This window comes from Fusarium verticillioides, chromosome 3 (genome assembly GCF_000149555.1).
Source record: "Fusarium verticillioides 7600 chromosome 3, whole genome shotgun sequence".
In the NCBI taxonomy this organism is placed as follows: domain Eukaryota; kingdom Fungi; phylum Ascomycota; class Sordariomycetes; order Hypocreales; family Nectriaceae; genus Fusarium; species Fusarium verticillioides.
In genome coordinates, this window is record NC_031677.1 from 4,600,485 (window position 1) to 4,625,552 (window position 25,068).

Genomic DNA, 25,068 nt, shown 5'->3' on the forward strand with positions numbered 1-25,068 from the left:
TGCTCTGAAAACCCCGGCTAAACTCCACACGAGGAGCGTTCTCGATCTGCCAGAGTTGCCTTCTTGGTGGAGAGTCAGTGGGTTAGCAAGTGATTTGGGCTGGAACTTTTGAGGTTGCCCGTAAGCTGCAGAAAAAACGCCTTAACGTTGCATCTGGTTCATTTCGAAAAGGAAATGATGCTCACGTGCTTTGTTACTGGTTTCAAAATGCACAAATGTGCTCAAAAGCCGGTTGTATTGAGAGGTCCTTTATCTTTCGATTGCGATCGATTAAATGGCTTGTGAAATTCTGGGTACACTATGTCGGTTGCATCTTAATCAGGCACAACCATGAACGTTGTATTCACAAGCAACCCATCTTTAACTACTGCATCTCTGGGCGCCAATGCCAACGTTAGCGATCTGGAATGCCAAGGGGACACGGACCCAAGGGCCAAGAAACGCCTGCAGAATAGGGTAGCCCAGCGAAGTTACCGTAAGGCTGACCCCTCCAAGATTGCCTTGGCTTGCGGTACTTGCTAACGAACTAGAGAATAGGTCGTCGCGTCAAGTCCCGGATTGCCGACCTGCAAAAGAAGGTGGCTCAGTATGAAGATGCAAACTCATCGAAAGAAGGTCCAGAGACTGGGGAACAACCTCGTCTTCATGAAGACTCTATACATCGACGGATATCATATACGTCACCTGAAACAACCAGTCAGGGATCGACTCAGGCATTGCCTGAAGTTCTAAGCTCCCGATCAAGCCGTGAAAAGAGCCAAGAGAGTTCCACTCACAAAAGCTCGAATTATACCCTCTCCCCAGCAAGTTCTCTCGGTCCTGTGAATGGGATCTCAGGTCCTTCTGCGATCAAAGCAGTAAGACCTTATCAACAAGCTGGACCCGGCCATGATACGCCGCGAAGTGGCCGTCCGATCCTCGCAACTGAGCCTCATCAAGCGAATGTATATCTCCATCGAGCGCATCTTGATGATGTTACTGTAAGCCAGAACAACAGTTCTGCCATATTGCAGTCTTTTCCTTTATCAACCTTTGATACAACCACTTCCCATCCCCCATTCATCGCTGGCGACCTTGAAGGAGACCTAGATCTTGGATGGATGATAGCAAACGCAGAGCTGGAGGGACAAAAGTCATGCTCCTGCGATAAATCACCAGACAAAAGCCCGAGACCCTCATTAACTAACTCCAATTCACTAAAAGCCCAATCATCCACCGCAAGACAACCAAGCTATGCCTCATCTTCAAGATCACCAGCAACCGTGCCCAAAGAATCACTAAACGCAAGATTCCAGAACATCATGGAATGCGTCGGCGCGATGGGTTTCGAAAGCTTTGACGATCTAGTCACATCATACTATGCGGATGAGTTTGAGGAAGCGTCCAAGCTCTTTCATGAACAGCGATTCAGTAGGATCAGAAGACTTCCTGGAGTGTTCGCGGAGATTCTGGAAGGTGCAAGAAGATGGGAAGCCTCGGAGCGCCGTGGCCTCGGTGAAGAGGTTCTCAAAGAGGCCGAAGCCGTTCTTATGCTTGAGAACAGTGAAGCTTGGCAATCACTACAGTCAATCAGTAATGCAGCCATGCGCAAGGACAATATATCTACAGAGCAGATCTATCAGAATCTCAGTACAGTCCTACCGGTAGAGGTAAGTACATTTATATCCACCATGTTTCTCGTGCGATTAAGATACCAACGTCCGGTTAGATGCCTAATCTTTGGACTTTATTGATGGCCCTCGTAGCATCCGACTGTCCAGCATGGCAGCGAGATTGCTCTGGCACAGCTCTGGCAATTACTTCACTATTGCATTTCACAGGTCGGATACCAAAAGCCAAAATACTAGAACTAATAGGTCGTTGCATTTCATAGATCTAGAAACTATAAATACATGATTATCTCTGTCTCTATTCTAAGATAAAATTAACTAATGAATCCAAGGCGACTTGCTGCTCGACATTGTCAGTATTTCTTGCCCTTGCATTTTGGTAATCCTCCTCAGATAATTTCGATTTTGCGAACTCTAATATTTGGCCCAATGCTTCAGCGTCAAATTCGGGGTGCGCTTGGAGCGACCAAAGGCGTTTAGGAAGAAAGAGACCTTGTATGCGAGTATGATCCGTCGAGCCGAGATTATGGAGTTGTCCCAAGTCTTGATCTTTGACCTGAAATTGGTGACCCTCGTTTAAACACTGTGTTCACATAAGTCTTTGCATTTGAAGAAATCCATTCCCAGTTTGAACATACAATAGAGTCTTGGTTGAAAAGTCTTTTTCCTGTATCTGATAGTTGGATAGTTGTTGCAGAGAACTCGTACCCCGAGTCATTGCATTCAACGGACAGCCCGTACGCCATAGCCAAGATCTGGTGACCGAAGCAAAAGCCGACAAACTTTTGATGAGATGCTGTTTCGACTTCTTTTTCGATATACTCCCGGAGCTTCACCAACCAGGGTTCCTCGCCTTCTGGGTTTGCGGCTGTATCCAAATTCGTCAGTTTGTCCTTCAGTAATTTTGTGGTGTTGGCCATGACTCACGTGCACCAGTAATTATGAGCACATCGTAATCCCCTGGCTCCGGATAGTCCATGGCATTCTTGACATCCCAGACACGTATTTGTGCGAGTTCCTGCAAACGATCGTTTGACCTGAGCCATTTGGAAACAAGAGGGCCATAGCCTCCCCACTTTGATCTGTCGGGATCAATGTGATTATCACACTCCAAAACACTAATCATCACAGGTTTAGCCATTGTGAGCGATGATCAGGTTTCGTTGCGTACTGCTCGGTCCAAAGATTAAGATATCAGACCTTCCTCTTTTTATTTGCAATAGGCCTATTAGGCTATATAACTAGACTCTAGCATACCAGTGACGTCTTTGGGAATGGTGGAACAAAGCCACTACGCTTATGCTAGTACTTTCTCGTCGTCATATGTCTAAGGGGAAGCTCTATGAGAGTCATGATGGGCGTCATGATACTAAGACTCACGATCCACTAAGATACAGGATTTTAGTTTGCGCCTTACCCAATTTGTCATCTATGACAGCTTCTACTGCAGGCGAGTCTCGGGACAGGGATCTTATTTTCCGACATAGCTTAATTAATGCCTTCGATGTCGGGCACGTCTAACTCTGCTTTCTAACTGTCGGACTGTCGCTAATGCCACTAATACCACGGCTGAACACTAAAAAGTGCAGTCTCACTAAAGTCAAGAAGACATACGACCCACCACAGCCCCAATCATCCGAAGTCCAGGATCCTCCAAGTCTCCCTTGGCGGGCCATGGCAAAACCCACTCCGCTAATGCCAGCCAGGTCAGACAGTAGCAGCGAGAACTGCAAAATCCTCCACACCGTGATATCTTTTGAGTAACGGGGAATAGTTGCTGATAGAAAAGCAACAGCTAATGCAAGGCCGCCGCTCTGATGGAAGAGGAAGACTTGATCCGGGTCGTATTTTGAGTTGGGTGCCAATGAAGTGACTGCGCCAATTGGATCAATGAAGTTCAGATAAGCTCCTCCGAGAGCAATGATTGGGTCAATCCATTTGAAGAAGAAGGCATAGAATTTGAAGGTTGTACTGTCGGTAGTGGACATATTGCTTGTCGGAGTTTGGGGAGTTCTCGGTTGTTCAATTGGTGTTTAGTAAGAGGACTTCTGAGTCTGTAGATGAAGTGCTTAATTGAGTACTTCTCTTTAACGTTTTCAGGACACGTAGTTAGCCTATATATAATCTCAGTCGTTTAATCTCTCAAGGCGTGATATTCAGGAAAGCAGTGAATAGTCCGTCGGGTCAATTATGGTGGTTTGGACATTCGGTAATTTTTAAAAGTCCGTTATCCCGTCAGATTTTAGTGTAGCACTAGGCACTCTGAACTTGTGAAGGATTTAGGCAGCTAGGCACTAGGGCAGTAGCTGCACTCAGCTGTGACAAACATTGTGGAGCCTGTATGATCAACCGTATTATAAAACGACACTTATATAAACTAAGATGCTGAAATACTGTTAGGCTGAGCTACAGGAAGCGTGCCTCTGCCTAGTGCGAACTTATGGTCTTCCTCCTTTGGCTCTGACTTGATGTTTTCCCCAAGCCTTCGCTCAGTAAAAACATTCTCAACATGGTCCTTCATGTTATACCTTCAGAGAGTTAGTAAAGGGTCCAACTTCAGACTATACGTGCAACTTACATATTCATCTCATCGATAGTCAATTTGCCATCTTCAGTTGCAACATTGTACACCTTGGTGTTTGTGTTGCTAGAGAAGCCTGTGGATCATTGTTAGCATCTGCACACAAGCATCGCTCCAAATTTCTCACCAATTCGCTCGTTGATGTTCTCCCGGGCCCTTGCCGATGCAGCCTGAACCTTGGTCGCTCTTGGCTTGCGAACTTTCTCAAAGACTTTGAGAGACTCGCGAATATCGCCGTTAAAGTGCTTCTTACTGAACACGAGACCAATAGCGGCAGCATCTTCAATAGCCTGGCAAGCACCCTGACTTTGATCCGGCATCATCTTGTATCTCTGTCAGTGCATGAAACGTACAGAAAGAACGTCCTTATTTACCGGATGAGCAGCATCTCCCATAATGCAGGCAACCCCCTCCGTCCAGTGATCGTAAGGCTCATGGAGCCACAGTCTCCACGGGCGGATCTCGTACCCAATCTCAAGGTGTTTGAAGACGGCCCGGTCCAAATCGGGGTATGGGTCGAGAAGCTCGTCTAGAGTGGCCTCTTGATCCCAAGTCTGTGCCTTGAGGTCGCCTGCCTCGCGCGGAAAGAAGCAGTAGTAAGACAGGAGCTTGCCTCCGTTGCAAGGAGATAGAACGATCTTAAAATGGGTGTTGTAGCCTCCCCAATACTCTAGCGCGCTGTTTTGAGAGTAGTCAACTAAGCCGAGCTCCACAGCCTTTGCAGTGTCGACATTGGTGTGCAGACATGTGCAGGTCGCTGGCTTGCGATCGGGCTTAATACCGAAAACACTTCGAAGGGTGGATCCAATGCCATCGGCTCCAATGACTAGATCGTGCTTTACCTTCTTACCATTTGCAAAGGTGACCTCACCACTCTCCACGTCTACATCGGTAGCCTACAATAGTAGAGGGTGATTAGTGGCGGTCTATGATACCTAAGAATAACTCACCTGGTGGTTCACAATGAGTTGAGCAGGGGGCCCTTCGCCTTCACCAAGGGCACTGTCCATCAACATGCGATGCATATACTGGCGATGAAACATGTAGTAGACCTTGATGATATTATCAGTATCTCAATTGCCGATCCAGGCTCGAAGTCGGGGTGAAGCTTACATATCCCCATCGTTCTTTATAATCCTTGAGATCATAGACGCTGATAGGCTCACCAGTCTTCCAGTCTCGACTGATCAACTTTCTGAGAGTAACTGGATCGCCAATCTCAATATTGACATTCCATTCCTCCAGCCAGCGAGTACCATTAGCAGCACATGAGATGGAGGCTCCAACCTCGCCGGCAAAATCAGCGCGTTCGTAAATGGTGACCTTGTGACCTTGACGGCGAAGAGAGGTAGCAACTGCTTGACCTCCGATGCCACCTCCAATGACGGCCACGTCAAGTGCGCGCCAACCGCTGCGAGTCGACATTGGTGTTTCGGGGTGCTTGATGATTCAAGTGTGGGGTTTTCAAGGTTCAAACGATGGAACAAGACGGTGGTGCAGACGATCAAACCTTTCTGTTATTTCTACGAGAGAATAGTTTGTGTATTCATGCCATTGAAGCTTCAAATAACCATTGGAGGCTTTGGCTTTCCACTACTGACTTGCAGTATGCTCCCGATTATGCCCCGATTGCTGACCAAGAGCTGTGAATATACAGCATATCGGCTTCTTTCCGGTCAAAGTCCGTTTACAAATACTCTTAATGTAGGTGGTCGGACACTTCAGGAAAGCCTCACGCAGCACCTTATCTATGATCCCCTATATGATAAGCAGCGACCATCAGCCGTGCGCATTGAAACAACATTGGGTCGCTTCCCGATCACTCCCCGGCGGAATCTAAAAACTCTCATGATACCCTTTGCAGTCATGGGGTCCTTTCTGCATCCCACATAGGTGTCGTTTCCTGCTACAAGTGTCCTAGAAAACCGTCGGTGTACTAAAGGTCCTCTGATGGTACACTACAGTCGTGTCTTGCACATTTTACCCCGCACTCGAACTGATAGATGAGCTCCAGGATGCAACCTTCGGAGATCATTACCTTCGATAGCGTCAGTCTGGGACTGAGATAGGATACATAATATCTGATCCCTCTGTCACTTCCTCCATGATTCGGAACGGTCCTTGCGATTGCCCCTACCTTTCCGCTACCGTTCCGAGATAAGGGCCATTCCTCTCCGGTCTTAGCTCTTAAACCCCCATGAACTGGGACAGAATACGGGGCAACCAATCAGAGGAATGTCATTACTGTAGGGTAGCATTACCACTTTGTCGCCCCGACTGGTCACAGGGCTGAGAGAGCCGCAACTAGATTGGTCAATGGGTAGTGAATCCTCTTCATGTCAATTCCTTGATATGGAGTTACTCAAGTATCATTTCCAATAGATTCTAGCGATTTGTCCCAGAACAAAAGAAGAGAAATAAGAAACAGATTTCAGGTTATGATGAAGTCATAAACCGATAGTTACAGTAACATGATAGCGAGGCAGAAAACCGCATCTGCAAAACCTCATGTGAACGAAATAACAAGCTCCACGAGACCAAGCAAAAAGGCACAGTCTTACTTTCTAATTCTCAAGCCAATCGGGTCTTCCTAGAAATTACTTTACCTACATTCTCTCCATGACAGTGGCTGCTACAACTGGCATCTTGAACTTCTTCCGACCAATAAAAGCAAAATGAACGGCTCTAAGTATAAACCATCCAGACATAACAGAACCCCTAGAACCTTCCCTGAAGTGAAAAGGTCATATTCCGATAGCCGTAGCTTGCTTCAATCCCAAACAAGCATGCATATAACGGGCATCAAGTAGGAAAGATACATTCCCGTAGCAGACAGAGACAAGATGGCGTTCGACGCCGTGGGGTTGACCAAGTACGGGAAACCAAGTAGCAAATCGAGCACAAAGACCACAAGAACTGCTTTGACTGGGATCTTAAGCCTAGGCTGAATATGACCGATCCATGAGTGGAAAGGAGTGACGTCGTCTCGCGCAAAAGCCCACAAGTCCGAGAAGCAAAAGTCATGCCTGCGGCAGCAGCGGCAATTGCTGTCAGTGCCAACACCAGAACCATGAATGTAGTACCGACCACTGAGTGAGTCGCGTCGTAGTAAATCTGAATGAAGGGAAATCTGGAGGGGGTAGCAAGGATGCGCTCAAGTGATCCCGCCGAAAAAAGCAACATTGTGAGATACCCAACGCCCATTGCACAGTTGATGGCGATCTTCTAACCATCGCGAGAGGCACATTGCGGCGAGGATGCAGAAGTTCTTCAGCCATATGGCAAGCGCCATCGTAGCCTAAGAATGGAGAGAAGGGACTGGTCATGCCAACTATCCAAGCAACGCCATCGCTCCAATTCCTATAATTGAACGTCATGCTGAAGACATATCCTGAGGTGCTCTTCTTGGAAATGAAACCCAGAGTGATTAGTACAGCAAGAAATTCAAAGATATGGAGAGCACCTGATGTTGTTAGAGCCTGTGTAGCCAAGATGAGAAAGGAGGGGGGGCGTGGTGAGCATACCAGAGATAAAATTAGCCGTTGGAAGGACTTCCTCGCCGATGATATTCAGCATTGCACAGTAAATCAAGATGCGGATATAAATAAGGGGTGGCGTGCCATCTCTCAGGTGGATAGGATGGATTGCCGAGGGAGATGAAACCTTGGATTATGAAGCTTGAATAGAAGCCAGCCAACGCAAGTAAAACAACCTGGCCGCCAAAGTATATCTACCCAGTCATCCAGGAAGCTATCTTTCTGCCACGTTCGGGAAATCAAGCGGTGACCCAGTGATACTGACCTATATATGTCATCAGTCTTGACGGTTCCAAAGCGCGAACGGTTGCACTAATAACTACTTACCACCAGATGTCGGATAGATCGAACCTTAGTTAGTCAAATCACAGTCGTGGCAATATTCTATCATTCTTATTTACACACGCAATCGGAGCCTCTCTTACAGAGATCGGTTCGGTCTATCCGAACTTTCAACTGCAAATAACACTTCTAGCACACAACTTAAACATCAATCCCATGACGACTGACCAATTCAACCTTAGGACCCAGCTAACGGAGTCCACTGTGGTAAGCGGAACCGTTGGTGCTGTAGACATCAGGCTCGGTTGAGTGGCGCTGCTTGGCAAGGATCTCAGGAACACCATAGGTGAGATACCAAGAACATGTTGTACTATCGAACTCCAAAATAGCAAGTAACTACAATTTGCTCTCTGGTAGAAGACGTCTACTTGGAAGATCGTCTTGTGGCCCAGGGACGAGATGATCCAGGTCTCTTGTGTTCACATAACCAGGGTGAGCGTCCCGCATCAAGTCTGAAATTCCGCAAAGCCTCATTGCGGTCTCTATTTCATCCTTGATAACTGGAACACGAGTAAGCTTTGGTGGTTGGATGAGTCAGGGTGGGGGACATACTGTTGATTGCATGCTCAACTCCTTCTTGGCCATAGCCAAGTGAATACAAAAGCGGGCGGCCAAAACCGACTGCTGAAGCGCCAAGACATATGGCTTTGACAACGTCGGATCCCCGTCTAAACCCTCCATCAATAAGGACTTTCATACTTTGAAACACTTCTGGACAGATCCTGTTCACTTCTAAAAGTGTTAGAATAGCAGGGGCTACACCATCAGCAGCCCGTCCGCCATGATTACTGATGACGATACCGTCGCAGCCTACAGCCAAAGCCATCTGTGCATCCGATGCTCGCTGTATACCCTTTACAACGATTGGTATGCTTCCGAGAATGCTACGTAGCCACTGGATGTCGTCCCAACAAACGTTTGGGTCAATGAAAGAGGAAGCAAGTCGCGCAAACCCTGCCCCTTTCTTGTCTCTCGCCTGTCCAGGACCCGAAGTTGACGACGCTCGCTCATCCTCTTCCCGCTTCGAAATCACTGGAACGTCCACCGTTACAAAGAGAGCCTTGATCTTACCGGTGGCGATAGCGTCCCGAATGGCGGCCTTGGATTTTGATCGGTCTTTGTTGACATACAGCTGGAAGAACGCGTGCTTCTCCGTAGCTTCCAAGATCTCTAGATGTGGATATGATGACGGAGTGGCGAAGCATTGGACTATGCCTGCTTTTGCTGCTGCCCGCGCCAGTGTAATCTCGCCTTCAGCGCCTCCGAGCTTCGAACCTCCTGTGGGCGAAATGTAGATGGGGACTGAGAGGTCACATCCGAATAATGTCTGACGAGTATTTATCTTCCCAACTTTTCTCATTATCTCCGGTCGTAGCCAAATTCGATTGAGAAATGTATTATTTGCATCGCGCGTGATGTTGTCGTTGGAGCCAGTGTGAATGACTGCCCAAGGTTTAGTGGCGAGGAATTTTTCCGCTGCTCGCTCGAAGTCGTGGAGGTTGATGATTTCACTCAGATCGGGCTTGGACTTGTGTTCGGATACGATATCGACAGGAGTGTCAGCATCGGAATTTGCATCATCATTCTCCTGATCTTTCCATGCCGCATCGATTGTCGTCGTATCCAACGTGCCTATGTGACAGGTTGTAGGTAAAGATTTCTTGATCAACGACGAGGAATGTATCTCGTTGTACGACATGGAGGCATCTCGGCCAGCGTGCTGATAGATGACTGATGGGGTCAAAAGGTTAGTAGTCCCACGACTGTGACAAAGAGGTTGCGATAGTAGGCTTACTCTCTTCCCCACCAGGATGTTCAGGCGCAAACTCGGTCATGTCGTATACCTCTCCATTGACGACGATCCAGAGATCCTCTTGTGTCCCATGTTGGCGTATTTCCACAACGCTTACTTTCTTAGCCATTATAATTGTGTTGGATTGAGATTGCTATAGCTTGGCGGGTCAGTGTCTTGGAGCGTCTTTGGTCTTTGCTATTGCTGGTCGCAGGAGGGATTGAGAGTCGGTGTACCAAGTCACAGATTATGGCCTATGCGTAATACCCATCACTCCTTTGGCGCACTCAAGTCTTTTTTTGGCCATTCCTGGTGATGAGCTCCTGATGGTTGGTGCTCTTCAAACTCGGCTCTTGCGCGGTGCACCGCCGTGCCAGGGGGCCACTATCGCAGTCCGTAGCGTAGTGCTGAACAACTGTTGCGGTGCGTAGTCTACCCGTGTCAATGCGCATGACTTTCCCTTCGCAGTTTTCCTCCGATGCAGAATTCATTGATGAATACTAGCGGAATTGATTCTTGTGGTGCAGGGAGACTTGCATTAGGAATGTTCCGACGGCTTCTAACTGGCCATGGAAAACCCCAATGTAGCTTCCGAAGTGGAATATCTTGTAGCGGATCAAGGGGATGATACGATGCGGGGTTTGAGATCAACGGTTCACGGAGTAAAACATGGGAAGCAGTTGAGACAGTTCAATACAAATGTTGCTGTCGCTAACTCTAATGTCGAGTATCCATCTACAGCATCATAGTCCCTACTCCAGTCATAATTCATCCAATCTTGTCACCACACAAATCAAGCATCATGTCAGACGATCGCTACTATACCACTACCCCCAAATACTCCAAGAAAATCTTGGTTCAAGGGGACCCTGATTACGAGAAATGCCGACGAATGAATCCCACTGCCCACAAGATTGAGCGCTTTCCTGCTGAGATTCACATTCCCGAGACACCTGCTGAAGTGGCCAAGGCTCTTGCACGCGCAACTGAGCTTGGTGTACCTATTGGCGTTCGATCTTCGGGCCACATCTTCCATTTCCCTGCCCTTTGGCACGGTGGCATCCTCATCGATGCGGTCAACCTGAACCGCCGCATCGACTATGACCCAGTCACCAAGGAGATCTGCTTCGGTCCCTCCTCTCGTGTCGAGGAACTGGCTGCCAAGCTAAAGGAAGTCAACCGCTTCTTCCCCCACGGTCATGCTCCCACTGTTGGGTCCGCAGGCTTCATGCTAGCTGGCGGTCAAGGCTGGTTTGTTCGAGGCTGGGGCGCGACGAACCAAACATGGATCACCAAGATCGAAATGGTTGTTCCTGATGGCCGCACGCTCATTGCCAGCCGTACCGAGAACCAAGATCTCTTCTGGGCAGCCCGTGGTAGTGGCATGGGCTTCTTCGCTGTCGTCACACGTTTCTGGGGTCGCACAATTGAGAGATCAACCATGTGGGAGAAGACTCTCAAGTTTGTGATCAATGATGACAACTACATGGCCCTGATGAGTTGGGCCATTGAGCGTGGCCGAGATACTCCCAAGTATGGCACTGATCTGAACTTGACGATCGACTACCGTGAGAAGTATGATCCGGCTTACACCACGGACGACGTTCCTCCTGATGCGACGCTTGTTCTCACTCTGAACAATCTTTGCTATACCGATACGCAAAGAGAAGCCCGCACTCTACTCAGCGCATATGATAGGATCACACCTGAGATTGCTGACTATCTCATCGAGTCAAAGCCTGTCCAGGTTCGAACATTTGAAGAGGTGTTTGCCCGTAAGCGTACTTTCCTGGGTAACGCTGGTCAAGAGCGGTGGTCTATCAACAGTATTATGAATGACCCAGACGTCCCCCTGGCCCGAGTAAGTCTATCTCCAGAAGCGAACGTGGTACGTGACACTAACCATCCTTGTCCAACTGCAGCTTCTTGAAGGCATCCGACCTGCCATGCTCAAGCTGCCGACTCGTGTCTCTTCTGTCTTCATCTGCCACTGCGACATCAAGCCAGATGAAGATGACGCCTGCTTGAGTCTGCCTCAAGACCTGTACATCTCAACACTCACTGGCTGGACCGACCCCAAGCTAGAGCCCGCCATCATGCAGCCCATGCGTGACTATTACAGACAGGCGTTCCCTGTTGCTGTGGGCCAGTACATCACCGATATCGATGTCAACTGTGAAGATGCCAATGTGAGTAGAGCCAATCCCGCGGCCCAATTATTTACTGACGTGTTGTTCTCTTCCTATAGTCCAAGGTCATGAGTGATACTGCGTTGGCCAAGTTCCTTCGTATTCGTGAGAAATACGACCCCAAGGAGCTGTTTCCTACCTACAAGGCCTTTGTCAAGACGTCGGAGAAGATTAACAAGCTACAAAACAAGTCAAGACTGTAGAGTGTAGACTATGGAGAGGTGATTTAGTATAGCCTGTTACAATAAAGGTGTGATTTCTCTAAGTTTACGCCCATTCAGAAGTTGGGCCTACACGGCTGCGTATGGTGAATGTGATTGTGAGACTCAGGTGGCAGTAATGTGACATCATCATATGTGAATAAGCCATAAATGCATTATTTAGCGTTAATCGCAACATTGCCATACGTGCAACTTACATGCAGGCACCAAATAATGCAACACTCCTTTGCGGCGTGCCTTCATTGGTCATTACGCATCACTGTTAGGGAATCCTGAATATGTCGACATTCATATTTCACACGCCGCCATCCGGGTTTCGTGATGCTCTTGGAGTTACAACTGATTTGACCGGGCCTTGCAAATGTTCTCATGATCTCGCCACATAAGCTGGTAAAAATGCAATCACATCTCTATATTTCCAAGATGCTCTACCAAGACCCTTATCTTATGACTGCACGGTGAAGCCCATCCCCTCCCATCCTGCCCGAACCTTGTTCTTTATTTCCTCCGGGTACGACTTATTGAAGCTACATTCCCTAAAGTTCCTCTTTCCCTGGTACTCAATTGGCATCAAGCAGTCTGAAATAACCTTACCGCCTTGAGTTGGATTGCCGTGTGGCCCGTGAGACATGTACGGCGTAATTGGATGGCCTCTAACCTCCTCGAACAAAATCTCGTCCTTACCAGGGCGACATCGAGTGACTACAGCCCACATGACATCGTTCCAGTCAAAAACGTCAACATCATCGCCAACTAAGATGATACGGTTGACAAGCATGCAGCTCTTGTCCTTGAATGCAAGGTCACCTATCCTCTCACATAGCTCGGCCGAACTAGTTTTCAAGTCACCCAGTTTCTCTGCATCAACTTGAAGCGCACACCAAGTGGCGTATGTCTCGAGGGGACAGTTGGCTTCCTTGATGGGAAGTCCTTCACGCTGTAACAGCTCGAGAAGTTCAGCAGATGCAAGCGCTGCTGTTGTGTGCTGTGGGTGTCTTCAATTAGTATAGTCATACGGAATGAGGCTGAAGGGAAGTGCCTCACCGATTCATCTGTGATACGGCCCGGGACAGACACAGGCATAATGGCATCATTGCGATATGTGATGGCGTCAACAGTAAACAAAGGCTGCATTCTTTGATCCCCCTCGAAGATCACCCCCATATAATCCTCAAAGGGACCTTCATACGCCTTGTCAGTCAGCGAGAACGTGCCCTCGAAGACAATTTCAGAGTTGGCAGGGACAAGGAGATCATTAAGCTCGCATTTGACGAGATCAAGCGGCTTGCCGACTAATGCGCCAACGTATTCAGCTTCGGAAACACCCTCTGGTACCGGCATGGCAGCAGCCAATGACGCAGCTGGGGGAATGCCAAAGGCCAAGGCCCAGGGAACTTCCGTTTTGCCCGCAGCCAACCAGGCATCACGGATCATAGAATTGTGCTGGCCGCCTCCGACAAGACAGACAATACGATTCTTATCGTAGACCATTCCGCGAAAGATAGACCAGTTCGTCCAACTTCCATCAGGCATTTGGAGGACATGTACACCGTACGTTTGGATGTACTTGCCACCATCACCAGTGTGAAGATAAGGTACTGGTAGAGTGGTAAGATCAACCTTGTCTCCCATAATCTTGTTGTCCTTGCATGGGCCAGATGGGAGCACATTCGGAGGCAGGACTTTAGCCCTCTTACCCGATTGCCATCTGTCGCATATCTCCTTCCAACTGGCAGTAGGCTCCAATCCAAGACTCCTAGCTATTCGGCCATATCTGTCTTTCTCGTTCGGCCGAAGACTAGCTGCGTTGCCCGCGACACGCCACAGACCGTCACGCGCACCTTTGATGTTATTGAAGAGAGGGGCTTTGTCGTTGACTTCACTAACACGTCGGATAATCGCACCGAGTTCTAAATGAGGGTCGACTTCAGTGTTGATTTCGACCAAATCGTTGTCGTGGCGTAGCATGTCTAGAAACTTGCGGTAGTCGAGTTGCGCCTCTTGGGGGTCTGGTCCCTGAGAGGTGCTGTATCTTTTGCGGAATGGCATAGTGTCAGAAATGCGTCCTCGCTCCATTAAGGTGCTGGTTAGGACTCTTGGGGATAGCAGACGCAGCTTACTCAGTGCTTGTAGCATTGCGCTCAGATGGAAAGTTTGGCATTGGGATACTCAATCGTTTAGAAGCATCCAGTTACGTCAATTGGCAACATTATCATCCATTTGAAGAACATTGCCGTCACTTCCAGTATAAGGTCGTGAATGGTCCAGTTACAGCGGATGTTTACCACTGACATCTAGCGGTCGGACGCTAATTTAGGAACGAGTTCGGGGCCCTGCGGAATCCTCCGACGATGCCAAACGCTAGCGAGCCAGTGTGCCAATGGAATTGAGAACGCCAGCGGCTGACTCAATGCATCAGCATACTTCTGTGGCCTTCACAGAATTTCGGCCTTCCAATTCGAAGCACCTTGCATCGCCACGTGGGGCGAAAGTTTGCGGAATCAAAACGCCTTTAGTACAGTTTCTCGATTGCCATGCCATACATAGTTGTCAACAGCTCCTGACGGTCTCCAATGCAAGTCAATCTTGATCACACTGCCTTTTTTGGAGTAACCGCCACTACTCCATATATCGCAATTCCAATCTTGATATGAGAAAGCCTGCTCAGCTCCGGCGCATTCAGTCGCCTTCAAAGTTATTATCTGATCGTGGATTACAGTGTCAACGCCAGAACCCTCTTTTCCCTCAACCAAAGCAAACATCCAGACGCAGTTTTACTGTTCCAAGCAAGCACCTGAACCCACCACCAGCTTTCGCCTCATCCTCTATTCATCAGGTGCCATCTCCCCCTCGTCGCATTGTTGTAGGGATCACCGGGGCCACAGGAGCACCATACGCCATCGCTTTGCTGCGACTTCTGCGTCAACTTGGCATAGAGACGCATGTTGTCATTAGTAAATGGGCGCTAGCGACTCTCAAGTACGAGACGACCATGACTGAAGAGCAGATCCGTTCACTAGCATACGCCAATTACACTGCAAGAGACGTTTCAGCCCCCATCGCATCAGGTTCATTCCAACATGACGGTATGGTCATTGTGCCCTGCAGTATGAAGACACTAGCAGCTATAAGAAGCGGCTACTGCGATGATCTCATCTCCCGGGCGGCGGATGTGACCTTGAAGGAGAATAGGCGATTACTCATGGCTGTGCGAGAGACACCGTTGAGTGATGTCCACTTGGACAACATGCTATTCCTACGGAGAGCTGGGGCTATCATATTTCCGCCTGTTCCTGCGTTCTACACAAACCCTGGCAGTCTGGAGGATGTGGTTGACCAGAGCGTGGGGCGCATGTTGGACTTGATGGGAATTCACACGGATGGATTTGAGAGATGGGACGGGTTCAAGAAGAACAAGTCAGTAGTGAGACCAGTGCAGGCTAACATAGCATCTCATGCCTAATTCTATTCATAATATACTTGTTCAAGACTGCCATAGAAGTGAACCGGGACTAAGAGTAGGCCATTTGTCCATAGACATTGGAAACTGACCAGATCCGAACCAGGGCATCGAGTCAGAAGAAGCTGGTGAGTTAATAGCAAACGGTAAATCGTTCTCCATATCCAAGAATGCTGAGTCGAGCAGTTCCTCAGTTGCCCTCGAAAGCCGCATTGACTGAGCGTCTTGCGATGTGGGGATGTTAACCGATGCATTCCCGTTTTGCTGTAGGTTCTGAGCTACCATGATCGTGCCTGTGGACGGTTGATTTTGACCTTCTTGCGTGGGATACTCATCCGGACGTACAACACCCATTTGCACTAGTAAGTCCCTCATGCCTCCAAGACGTCTTTGCAATCTCCTCGCAGCTCTTGAGGATTTGCTGTATGTACTCGACAGCAAGTAGGCGTTCTCGAAGTTCTTTTTTGCCTGTTTGAAGAAATTGCTAGGTAGAGCATCGTTGACGCTGTCACGATTCCCTTGAATATATGCCAGCATGAGGAACAATAACGCACAGCCAGCAGCGAGGATATGCTGAAATGGCGGGTGTTGTTTCTGATAGACATCAGTGTACCGATTAAGTCGCGTCAGCGTTTCAACGATGCAGTTCACCAACTCAATACCCGGCTCAATGCTACGTTGACTGACGTCACTTGGCACGTTGGGGAAGAAGAAGGGTCGAAGGAGAATTCCACGAACGGCGTGGGCACGAAGATGTAGGAGTATGGCCCATGCTGGAGGAATCGTCGCATTTGCATGTTCCATGGTCTGCAATGGTCCAAAGTCGAATTTGCCCACCGACTTCTTTCGCCATTGCTCGATTTGAAAGTTCATAAATTCAAAGTCGTCATTATCTTCACACAAGGTTCCTTTAGCGCCTCGTATTATGGGCTCGCTGAATTTGTCGCTGATGGCAGTGAAGGCTGTCATGGCCATGAGGTACGGGTTTTTGAGCTACAGGCCACATTAGTTAGTCAGCCAATCTAAGTGTCCAAGAGGAATGGTTATTCACCCTTTGTCGCAACTCAGTGTCAAATTCCCAGTTACTAAAGTTCGTCGGCAATCCTGTAGATGCGCTCCATTGCCGGTCGAGAACCTGAATTGTGCTGACAATGACAGCGTGTTCTTCAAGATCGGCTTCAGTTTTCACAACATGTCGTAACACGTCGTTGTTATGCAAGCCAGACTCCATAAAGGTCCGACCAGCAAGTCCACACATGCGCCAGGCATACCGGGGCATGTTCTTATAGTAGTGAAGAAGTCCTACTAAAAGTATGGTCACTATATGCTTGATGGTTGGCATTGGCGAGACAATCTTGGCATTGATTAGGTCCTTGCAACTCAGGTAGAGAGTCTCGGTAATTCTCAATGACTCTGATCCAGGTAGCGTGGACTCTACACAAAGAGCCACGGCAATAGCAAGATTGGCGATAATGAGATCTTCCTCATCTGCAGCTGATAGAATACAGTTATTCGATGAGGTTTGCTTGGAGTACCAGTATTCGACCGTTTTGACGAGCGATGGGGCATCGACAATAGGATGATACTCGCATATCGTCTCTTGGAAAACAATAAGAAGGGAGTTGACCTCCCTGGAGCTAAGGATATTTCTAAATAGAAGTAACCTCTGCTGTCGCGGCAATGACGATATCTGCAGCTGAGTAGGTCGGTTAAGGTTCCCAAATTGATCGATCTCCACATCTTCATCATCAGATTGGTTCTCTTCGATGCTGACAGGAAGTGGTTTCTCAGCCTTGGAAGCGGCATGGTTCAATAACTTGCTTTGTGCGAGATTGAAGCTGTAATCTGGGCTTGTTGGCCCGTAGAACTTGCTGTTCCGGCGAGCTTCCTTGGTCCCGACGACAGGAGGTGTCATTAAAGACTGAGACATTGGAAGATCCGGATCTACCATCGCCTGGCTCGATGCCGTGTAAAGAGACTGAGGAGGCATGTTTTTGTCTGTATTGTTTTGCCTCACTTGTGCTGCCAGAGATTCAACTTGTTGTTGGAGATTTGCCAAGAGACTTCCTAGCGATGCCGTCTGAGTTCTGCTGCAAAATTAGCCTAAATCTTTTAATTTCATAAATTTCTCTTACGTGTCATTGTATTGCTGTTCTTGCGAAAGTTGCGGCTCAAGCTGCCGCCTCATCTGGTCATCCTGCAGCTGAGCTGGGTTCGCATCGCGCCAATCATTGGTTGGCAGGGTATACACGCACTGCTGATTGCGACCGACGCAGTGTTCGCAGGGATATCTGCCGCTGCATCGGCCCTTGCGCTTACGGCATGCGTCGCATGCTCGTGTGGCATATCGCACTCTCTTCTTGCCTGTGCTTTCGGTTTCGCCTTTTGAAGCTGCTAACCGCTTGGCAGACTGGTTTTGACTCATGTTGGTTTGAGAGCAATGGCAGCAAGTCACGGGAATGATTGGTTAGTTGTAAACGAGACAAAGTAGGTTGATATTCGGGGAAAGGGAATCAGGTCACAGAGCCTGCTCAGAATTAGACACGGCAAACAGCGGCGCAAGCAAGATAATTGCATTGCAAGCGATCTTTATACCAAGGTGAGTTTGGCTGCTCCTCATAGACCCTTAGATACGAAACTTCACACGGAGTACATCTCACAGGGGTCTCGAACATTACTACGCTACCTATGATGCTGTATGACCATTGGCAGAACTGGCAATATTCAGCGGCAACAAAAGTGGACTTGCAACTGGAGCACTAACAAGCGATAACATTGGCACTCGTACTCTACACTAAAATACCAAAACGCGGGGAAAAAGTGGCACTCAAACCTACTGACCTTGGCTGGCTGGGGGAGACAAGGGGTGAAGATAAGGGATGCCACGCTGCGCGACTCAGATAACTAATCAGAGACCAATGGTTGAGACTTAATCGATAGGATGTGACCCCTCAGAGATAAACAAAGTTCAGGGCGACGAGAATAGCCGAGCCGCATTGAGTCAAAATGGGCATTCATCTGCGTCTGGTCTTGTGACTTGGCAGAAGAGCCAACTCGAATGCCCTTTTAGGCAAATACTAGCCAAACCCATTCACCAATTTGATGAGGATGGATATAATCTCCTATCTCTCCTGCTACGCATATTCCAACATGATGATAACGAGCTAAAGGGCTATCTACCGGTGCCGCTCATATCTATGCACCTTGTTTACTCGTGCAGATTGAGGAGATTGATAATCAGGGTGTGGAGAACCCGGTTTCAAGCTACGGAATTGGAGCCCCACACTGTCGCCAAATCTCAAGGGTCAAAGGCCGGAACGATATCGGAAACTAGTGGGGTATTGAGGAAGCGAAGATTGCCCTGTTCCGACCGGAACGCGCTTGGCTTTACGCGAGCTTGGCGAGGCAAGACAATGTCGATGAGGAACTGAAGACAGGAGCGGGAGAAAAGTGAGGAGAATGGTCATTTGACTACGTAGATAGTAAAGCAGAGATTTAGATATTTGTCACTATTATAGTTTTTATCACGAGTCGCTGGGCACAGTGTTTACGGCTAATGCGTTCGGTTCATAATCGGCTATTTTCCGAAGTATATACAGGCATACTCTTGTTAATGACTTCAGTGACCTATGTGTTCATTGTGTCCAGTCCTTAGTATCTGCTTGCAAGATCAGGACATGAATAAATTAGGAGATCGCTTTAATAGATACTGTTTTTTATAGATAATATATTATAACACTATCTACTGAAATCGTAGGTGCGGGAGAAACTATAGGGTAAGCTAAGGTAAAGTAATACTAAAAATAGCACACTTAGTGACTGTCGAGTCTCGGGAAATCCATAGTCCGAATGGATTGAACGATGCTTATCTTATCGTAGTTATTACGTTCATTTCACGTCAGCCATCTCATCTCGGCTAACAACATGACTCTCGAACTATACTCTGTAGATGACGGCGGCCTATAAGGTTAAGCTTTAGGCTGCGAACACAGGTAATGAATGACACGACTCTCGAAAACTCAGGTCAAGACTCAGACTCCGTTTATTGCGATTTATTTGTCACAACTACCATCGCCTGTCACCCTTCTCGCGGATCATCACATCCCAAGGCAGGGTGCATAGTCGGGGGACTCGGCAGTAGTATGTTTCAAGAGCTGTATTGATCATGCTGCGCTTCCTCAGTTGTCCTACTCCATCCAAGTTACTGTCTTGCAGTACAAAAACTCATCCAACCCTTGATACCCGTTGAACCGACCAAAACCACTCTTCTTAACACCTCCATGTGGCAGGGCGAACTCATCATGCACCGTCATAGAATTGATATGCACTGCGCCCGAGTCCAGCTGCTCAGCGACACGGAACGCGGTTCCCAGGTTTTCAGTGTAGATCGATGCTGAAAGGCCGTAGTCAGTATCATTAGCTAGTTTGATAGCCTCGTCCTCTGTGTCAAAAGTGAACCACGAGACGCTTGGCCCAAACGACTCCTGGCGATACAAGTCCATCGATGTTGACATGTTGGTAAGCACAACGGGGCGCATCTTGGTATCGACAGTATTGGCATCTAGGTCCGTGCTGAACATATTCAGAGGCTTCGCACCCTTAGAGATGGCATCATCGACAAGAGCCCTGTTCTTCTTGGCGGCAGCAGATGTGATAAGAACTGGAGTGTTCTCCTGAGACCCAAACATTGCGTTGACTGTTTTGGCCAGGACGTTTTGGAACTCAGTGGCGATGGAGGAGTGCACCAAGATGCGTTCTGTAGCCATGCAAACTTGGCCAGCCTTGAATTGGGATTAGTAGCCTGGCAAGACATGGAGGATATTGAGGATTATAACCCACGTTGAAAAAGGCACCTCGTGCACAGTTTTCGGCAGCCTTGGTTAGATCTGCATCCTTCAATACAATAGAACTGGCCTTACCACCAAGCTCCATGACCACTGGCTTCAAGTGCTTGCCAGCAATAGATGAGATGATAGCACCAACACCGCTACTTCCAGTAAAGTTGATTTTCTTCATGTCAGGATGACTGACAAGACTCTCTATCACACCAGGAGCCTCCTGCACCCGGTGGAACACAAGGTTAAGACAGCCGTCAGGGAGACCAGCCTCGCGCAATATATCAGCGATGGCCCAGTAGCAGGCTGGCGTTAGTTCTGCTCCCTTGAGAATGGCTGTGTTGCCAGTGGCCAGGGGAAACGTAATGGAACGTAGACCAAGGTGAAACGGTGCGTTCCTGCACGAGAGTCAGTTCAGTCGGAATTCTCATGCCCGAAAACAGATGAGGTGCGTGCTTACCATGGCGCAATACCGAGGTTCACACCATACGGCCTTTTGAGTATCATGGCGCGCATTCCTTCATGGATAGACTCTGGAACACTACCAGTAACAGCACCAGCAATTCTTCCAGCAGTATCCTTCAAACCCTCAATGGCGAGGCCAAGAATGAAATTCTGGAAATCAACGCCTGCTCCCATCTCCTGGTGTAGATAGTGTAGCAGCTCTTCTCTCCGCTTCTCCATGATGTTGGCAGCCGACAGGAAGATATCGCGTCGGTGAGAGGGCTTGGTCTTGGACCAGGCAGGAAACGCCGCGTTTGCAGTAGAGACGGCTTCATCGATGTGATTTTGCGAAACGGCAGAACAGTTCCAGATTACTTCGTTGTTGATTGGGCTTATGGCTTGGAAAGTCTTGTCTGTTACGACATCCTTGCCGTTGATAATGAGAGGAATGGTTTTGCTGGTGGAGAAGTTTCGTGACAAGGGGGACCTGGCTCTGCGCATCATGCGCCCTGAGGTAATGAAGCGATTCATGATGTGTGAATTACAGGTAAAAATGGCTCTGCTGAAGCACTTGTCAAAATTGACGTCAATTTCATTTACTTGACTGGCAAATTCGCTCAGGTAATATGAAGTGGAGAACCGTCATACGCAAACAGCCATAAAGGTCTTGCTCACATGTGATTATTCATGGCGATTGCTAAATGCGCGGTGCAGCTCCGATCCCTGGTGTAGGCCGGTAGGATCCTACGTTAGCGTATCGGAATACAGGACGGAGAAACGGCATGAGTTAGCGTGAGCTACCCCAGACATCTCAGAGCGGCACAGAGTTCGGAATTTAGCCGGTAAGAGATGCCTTCCTATCTCAGCGGTCTTGTCTAGTATCAGGCGGGCAGCCATCTCTGGATGTCGTTGTTGAGGGAAATGAACTTGGCTCCGGCTCTTGACGCATGCTGCAGGCTAAGTGTGACATCTGTGGTCCTCAATGCTAATTGCTTCCTGCGTGGGACTATCAGAGCTGGCATAACAAGTGGAATGAATCGTGACATTGAGACACAGACATCGATAGTGACTAGAAAGCATTTTGGGAAGTTCAGGCAAACTAATTCTCATGTCTTGGCTTGAAGACCATCATATTTGCGTAGGGGTTGAACTTCGAAGATTGAACAAAGACATTCTTTATTTAGTTGGGCACAAATTCACTGAATGATATCGTCTATGGCTTATCCCACGATCCTTTGAGGCGAACCTCTAAAATAGCAGAAACACCACTCTTGACCTGCTGCACAGCCGCAGGCAATAGTCTATCTAGATCATCGACGGAGTCAATGACGGCAGCCCATGCCTTGTTGCCAGACGCCGCTTTCGCAATGCCCGAAAAGTCAGGCGTTGGATCGAATGAGATGTTGAGGTCTTTGTTGTTAATCCTGGATCCGTAGCCCGTCGGGTGGATAAGCTCCATCGAGACGCGAGGAGCGTTCCATCCTATAATGACCTCATTGTCAGAAAATGTTCTAGTCATATTATACTCCTTAATCATGTGCTTACCTTTATTGCTCAACACTATTGTGAGAGTGGCAATCCTATATCTGCTGGCGACCCAGTATACTGTGCCTGGGACTCCAAACAAATACGTGCCGTCGCCCACAATCTGAGTGACAAAGTTGCCTTTACCCTCTCCACCAGCTAGATAGTCAGAGGCCAGTTTGACGCCTAAGCTGGCACCGCCAGACCAACCAAGACCACCTCCACCGTTTCCGAGGATATGACCAGGCTCATCGACCTGCAGCTGCTCATGGATGAAAGGCGCGTTAGTGATAGTCTCGTGACACCAGATGGTATCCTTGGGGCACAGTCGTCGTAGCTGCGCGCAGAGATAAGATGTGCTTGGAGATGAGGTCGTGTCTTCGGGACGAGCAGCAGCTTTTGCGGCCTGGTCGAGGAGTTCTTTATGCTCTTCAGCCAACTTACTCCAGCGCGAGATGTATGGCTCCTGACTGGTTAATTTGGAGTACTTATCACTCGTGCGCACATATTCGTTGAGTTGCTTGAGGGCAACACCAACGTCAGCACGATAACGTCGAGTAGCAGGAATGTAGTACAGGGGCATATTGGACTTGAGCGGATCCAGGTCAATGTGGAGGATTTTGGCATCCTCTCGCGGCTTGCATTTGGTAGGGATCCAAGTCACGTCGCAGTCGAGAATTAGGATAACGTCGGCCGTCTCGATAGCCGGATGCCCTCCAATGCGGACACCGACTGATGCGCGATGGCCAAAGGGGAAAGACAGCGAACTGCCCATGGCATCGAGAACTCGGACTCCAGGAATGCTTTCAACGAGCGTGACAAGCTCTGGTACTGTGGAAGGATTGCGACCAGAGTACCCGACCAGAATCAGTGGCGATTCTGCCTCAGCCAGGGTCTTGATGATGATCTCTAGCTCTGTCTGTGGAATAGCAGCAGGTACAACAGGCTGCCATTCCTCCTGCTTCAGAGAGTAGGCAGGGATGTCTTCTTCCATGACTTCTCGCGCACCGACCATGTAGACAGGGCCAGGAACATCACTTGTGGCAAACTGGAGAGCCCGGCTGGTCAGCTGCTTGATGTTCTTGCCCGTCTTGAACTCTCCAGCATAGCGGCAATACTGAGCAACAATAGCTCTCTGGTCGTGCGCATCCTGTAGCCAATGGATATGCTCAGTGCGTGAACCCCTCATCTCACCCTCGAGGGTGAATGGGGAGAGTCCAGCAAAGACGAAGACTGGAGTACGAGAGCAGGAGGCGTTATGCATGGCACATCCCAGCATCTGGGTGCCGACATCAACATGTACAAGCACACATTGAGGCGTGCCAGTGACACGGGCGAATCCATCAGCCATTGACATAGCCACGAACTAACATCAAAGAGTTAGAACGAACCTATTTCTCAGATGAGGAACTGCACGGAAATGCAAGTCTCTAGGCAGGAGTGGTAAGACGTACCTCATGGGGACATGTGATAACCGTGGGGAACTTGACGTCGTCTAGCTCTCTCGCCTTTGCAAGCGCCTCCATGATGGCTGGATGGTCTGATCCGAGGTTGGCAAAGACATAGCGAACACCAGCCTACAGCACAGCAACTCAATCAATCTATTGTTTATTGCCTGAGGCATTGTAAATAGTGCCGACACAGTAATGTCTTACCTCGTAAAGGGCTTCAAAGAAGGCAAAAGACGCAGAATAGGTTGTTCTATAACACAATGGGTCAGCCACAATGGTCATACTCTACTGGTGATAAAAAGCAGGTCTGGAAACAATATCAGCGATAGCCCAAGTGATACGTACAGGCGTGCCATGGTTGGACGGAATGAGAGAAAGATATGATGCAAGTGGTAGGATGACGACAAGTGGAGGTTAACTACAGCTGGCACTTGCAAACAGCATGGACTACAGGTGGCAGTTGTATATAATGAAACATGGTGTTTTGGTGTCTAGTCGGCATCTATTACCCCAAGTAGTAAGGTGAATGGATAGCCCTAGAGAGGGACGTGTCTAGAGGAAATCTTCCGGTCCGGGCTGTGATGGCTTTGAGCCGTCAACCCCACCGACTCGAAGTAGCACTACGGCTAGCTTCCGAAGTCTGGAACCAATGTCTTTTCCGTTCCTACTTTTGCGCGTATTGATGTATGATTTTCTATTGTGCTAGACTAGGCCTTGTTAGGCGTCGCCAATCGGTTCTCACTGCTGGTATCGGCGTCCTCTGAAGGTCGGTCGAGATTGCACATGCAGTCTGCTGGTATATCGGATTCCCCTCTTGCTGTAAGATTTTACGCCAGCGTCATTGTCTCCGTTGTATGGTAAAGTACCTTTTAATCTCCATTGTCTCTAAGACGCATACTATGGTTTATTATTGCACCTCTCTAATTGATCAATCGATGTCAAGGCTCATCATTTGCCGCAAATCTAAAGAAATCCATTGATCTAGCACATGAAAATTCTCAATTAACTAAATCTTGTGGAAAAACAGTCTGGTACAGCAATGACCAAATATTCCATAGAAATGCTTTACATACATCTCCTAAG

At 48.4% G+C, this 25,068-nt stretch overlaps 11 protein-coding genes across 11 annotated transcripts; 3 read left to right on the forward strand and 8 right to left on the reverse strand.

Annotated features, from left to right (window-relative positions):
• Positions 1–330: 330 nt before the first annotated feature.
• On the forward strand, positions 331–1,847 carry FVEG_05787 (hypothetical protein; the record flags this gene model as incomplete). Its single annotated transcript, XM_018894020.1, has 3 exons — positions 331–475; positions 538–1,649; positions 1,746–1,847. The coding sequence occupies 3 exons, from the start codon at positions 331–333 to the stop codon at positions 1,845–1,847; spliced, it is 1,359 nt and encodes a 452-aa protein (XP_018750990.1).
• Positions 1,848–1,908: 61 nt separating this feature from the next.
• Positions 1,909–2,924, reverse strand: FVEG_05788 (hypothetical protein; the record flags this gene model as incomplete). The annotated part of the gene is made up of 3 exons (XM_018894021.1): positions 2,538–2,924; positions 2,249–2,478; positions 1,909–2,193 (listed from the first exon to the last, which is right to left on the reverse strand). The coding sequence occupies exons 1-3, from the start codon at positions 2,749–2,751 to the stop codon at positions 1,909–1,911; spliced, it is 729 nt and encodes a 242-aa protein (XP_018750991.1). The 5' UTR covers positions 2,752–2,924.
• Positions 2,925–3,127: 203 nt separating this feature from the next.
• Positions 3,128–3,598, reverse strand: FVEG_15726 (hypothetical protein; the record flags this gene model as incomplete). The annotated part of the gene is made up of 1 exon (XM_018904919.1): positions 3,128–3,598. One exon carries the CDS (start codon positions 3,596–3,598, stop codon positions 3,128–3,130), a length of 471 nt encoding a protein of 156 aa, XP_018750992.1.
• A 439-nt stretch (positions 3,599–4,037) lies between these two features.
• Positions 4,038–5,616, reverse strand: FVEG_05789 (salicylate hydroxylase; the record flags this gene model as incomplete). The annotated part of the gene is made up of 6 exons (XM_018894022.1): positions 4,038–4,125; positions 4,189–4,267; positions 4,319–4,514; positions 4,566–5,087; positions 5,142–5,243; positions 5,305–5,616. The coding sequence occupies 6 exons, from the start codon at positions 5,614–5,616 to the stop codon at positions 4,038–4,040; spliced, it is 1,299 nt and encodes a 432-aa protein (XP_018750993.1).
• A 2,789-nt stretch (positions 5,617–8,405) lies between these two features.
• FVEG_05790 (hypothetical protein) lies at positions 8,406–9,991 on the reverse strand (the record flags this gene model as incomplete). Its single annotated transcript, XM_018894023.1, has 3 exons — positions 8,406–8,569; positions 8,622–9,800; positions 9,865–9,991. 3 exons carry the CDS (start codon positions 9,989–9,991, stop codon positions 8,406–8,408), a joined length of 1,470 nt encoding a protein of 489 aa, XP_018750994.1.
• Positions 9,992–10,663: 672 nt separating this feature from the next.
• FVEG_05791 (hypothetical protein) lies at positions 10,664–12,253 on the forward strand (the record flags this gene model as incomplete). The annotated part of the gene is made up of 3 exons (XM_018894024.1): positions 10,664–11,722; positions 11,784–12,050; positions 12,110–12,253. The coding sequence occupies 3 exons, from the start codon at positions 10,664–10,666 to the stop codon at positions 12,251–12,253; spliced, it is 1,470 nt and encodes a 489-aa protein (XP_018750995.1).
• Positions 12,254–12,716: 463 nt separating this feature from the next.
• Positions 12,717–14,320, reverse strand: FVEG_05792 (hypothetical protein; the record flags this gene model as incomplete). The annotated part of the gene is made up of 2 exons (XM_018894025.1): positions 12,717–13,256; positions 13,316–14,320. The coding sequence occupies 2 exons, from the start codon at positions 14,318–14,320 to the stop codon at positions 12,717–12,719; spliced, it is 1,545 nt and encodes a 514-aa protein (XP_018750996.1).
• Positions 14,321–14,921: 601 nt separating this feature from the next.
• On the forward strand, positions 14,922–15,734 carry FVEG_15727 (3-octaprenyl-4-hydroxybenzoate carboxy-lyase UbiX; the record flags this gene model as incomplete). Its single annotated transcript, XM_018904920.1, has 1 exon — positions 14,922–15,734. One exon carries the CDS (start codon positions 14,922–14,924, stop codon positions 15,732–15,734), a length of 813 nt encoding a protein of 270 aa, XP_018750997.1.
• Positions 15,735–15,755: 21 nt separating this feature from the next.
• Positions 15,756–18,156, reverse strand: FVEG_05793 (hypothetical protein; the record flags this gene model as incomplete). The annotated part of the gene is made up of 3 exons (XM_018894026.1): positions 15,756–16,724; positions 16,783–17,821; positions 17,867–18,156. The coding sequence occupies 3 exons, from the start codon at positions 18,154–18,156 to the stop codon at positions 15,756–15,758; spliced, it is 2,298 nt and encodes a 765-aa protein (XP_018750998.1).
• A 1,762-nt stretch (positions 18,157–19,918) lies between these two features.
• Positions 19,919–21,541, reverse strand: FVEG_05794 (NAD-dependent aldehyde dehydrogenase; the record flags this gene model as incomplete). Its single annotated transcript, XM_018894027.1, has 3 exons — positions 19,919–20,512; positions 20,571–20,964; positions 21,027–21,541. The coding sequence occupies 3 exons, from the start codon at positions 21,539–21,541 to the stop codon at positions 19,919–19,921; spliced, it is 1,503 nt and encodes a 500-aa protein (XP_018750999.1).
• Positions 21,542–22,223: 682 nt separating this feature from the next.
• Positions 22,224–24,341, reverse strand: FVEG_05795 (hypothetical protein; the record flags this gene model as incomplete). Its single annotated transcript, XM_018894028.1, has 5 exons — positions 22,224–22,492; positions 22,556–23,900; positions 23,989–24,111; positions 24,190–24,235; positions 24,331–24,341. The coding sequence occupies 5 exons, from the start codon at positions 24,339–24,341 to the stop codon at positions 22,224–22,226; spliced, it is 1,794 nt and encodes a 597-aa protein (XP_018751000.1).
• Positions 24,342–25,068: the final 727 nt, after the last annotated feature.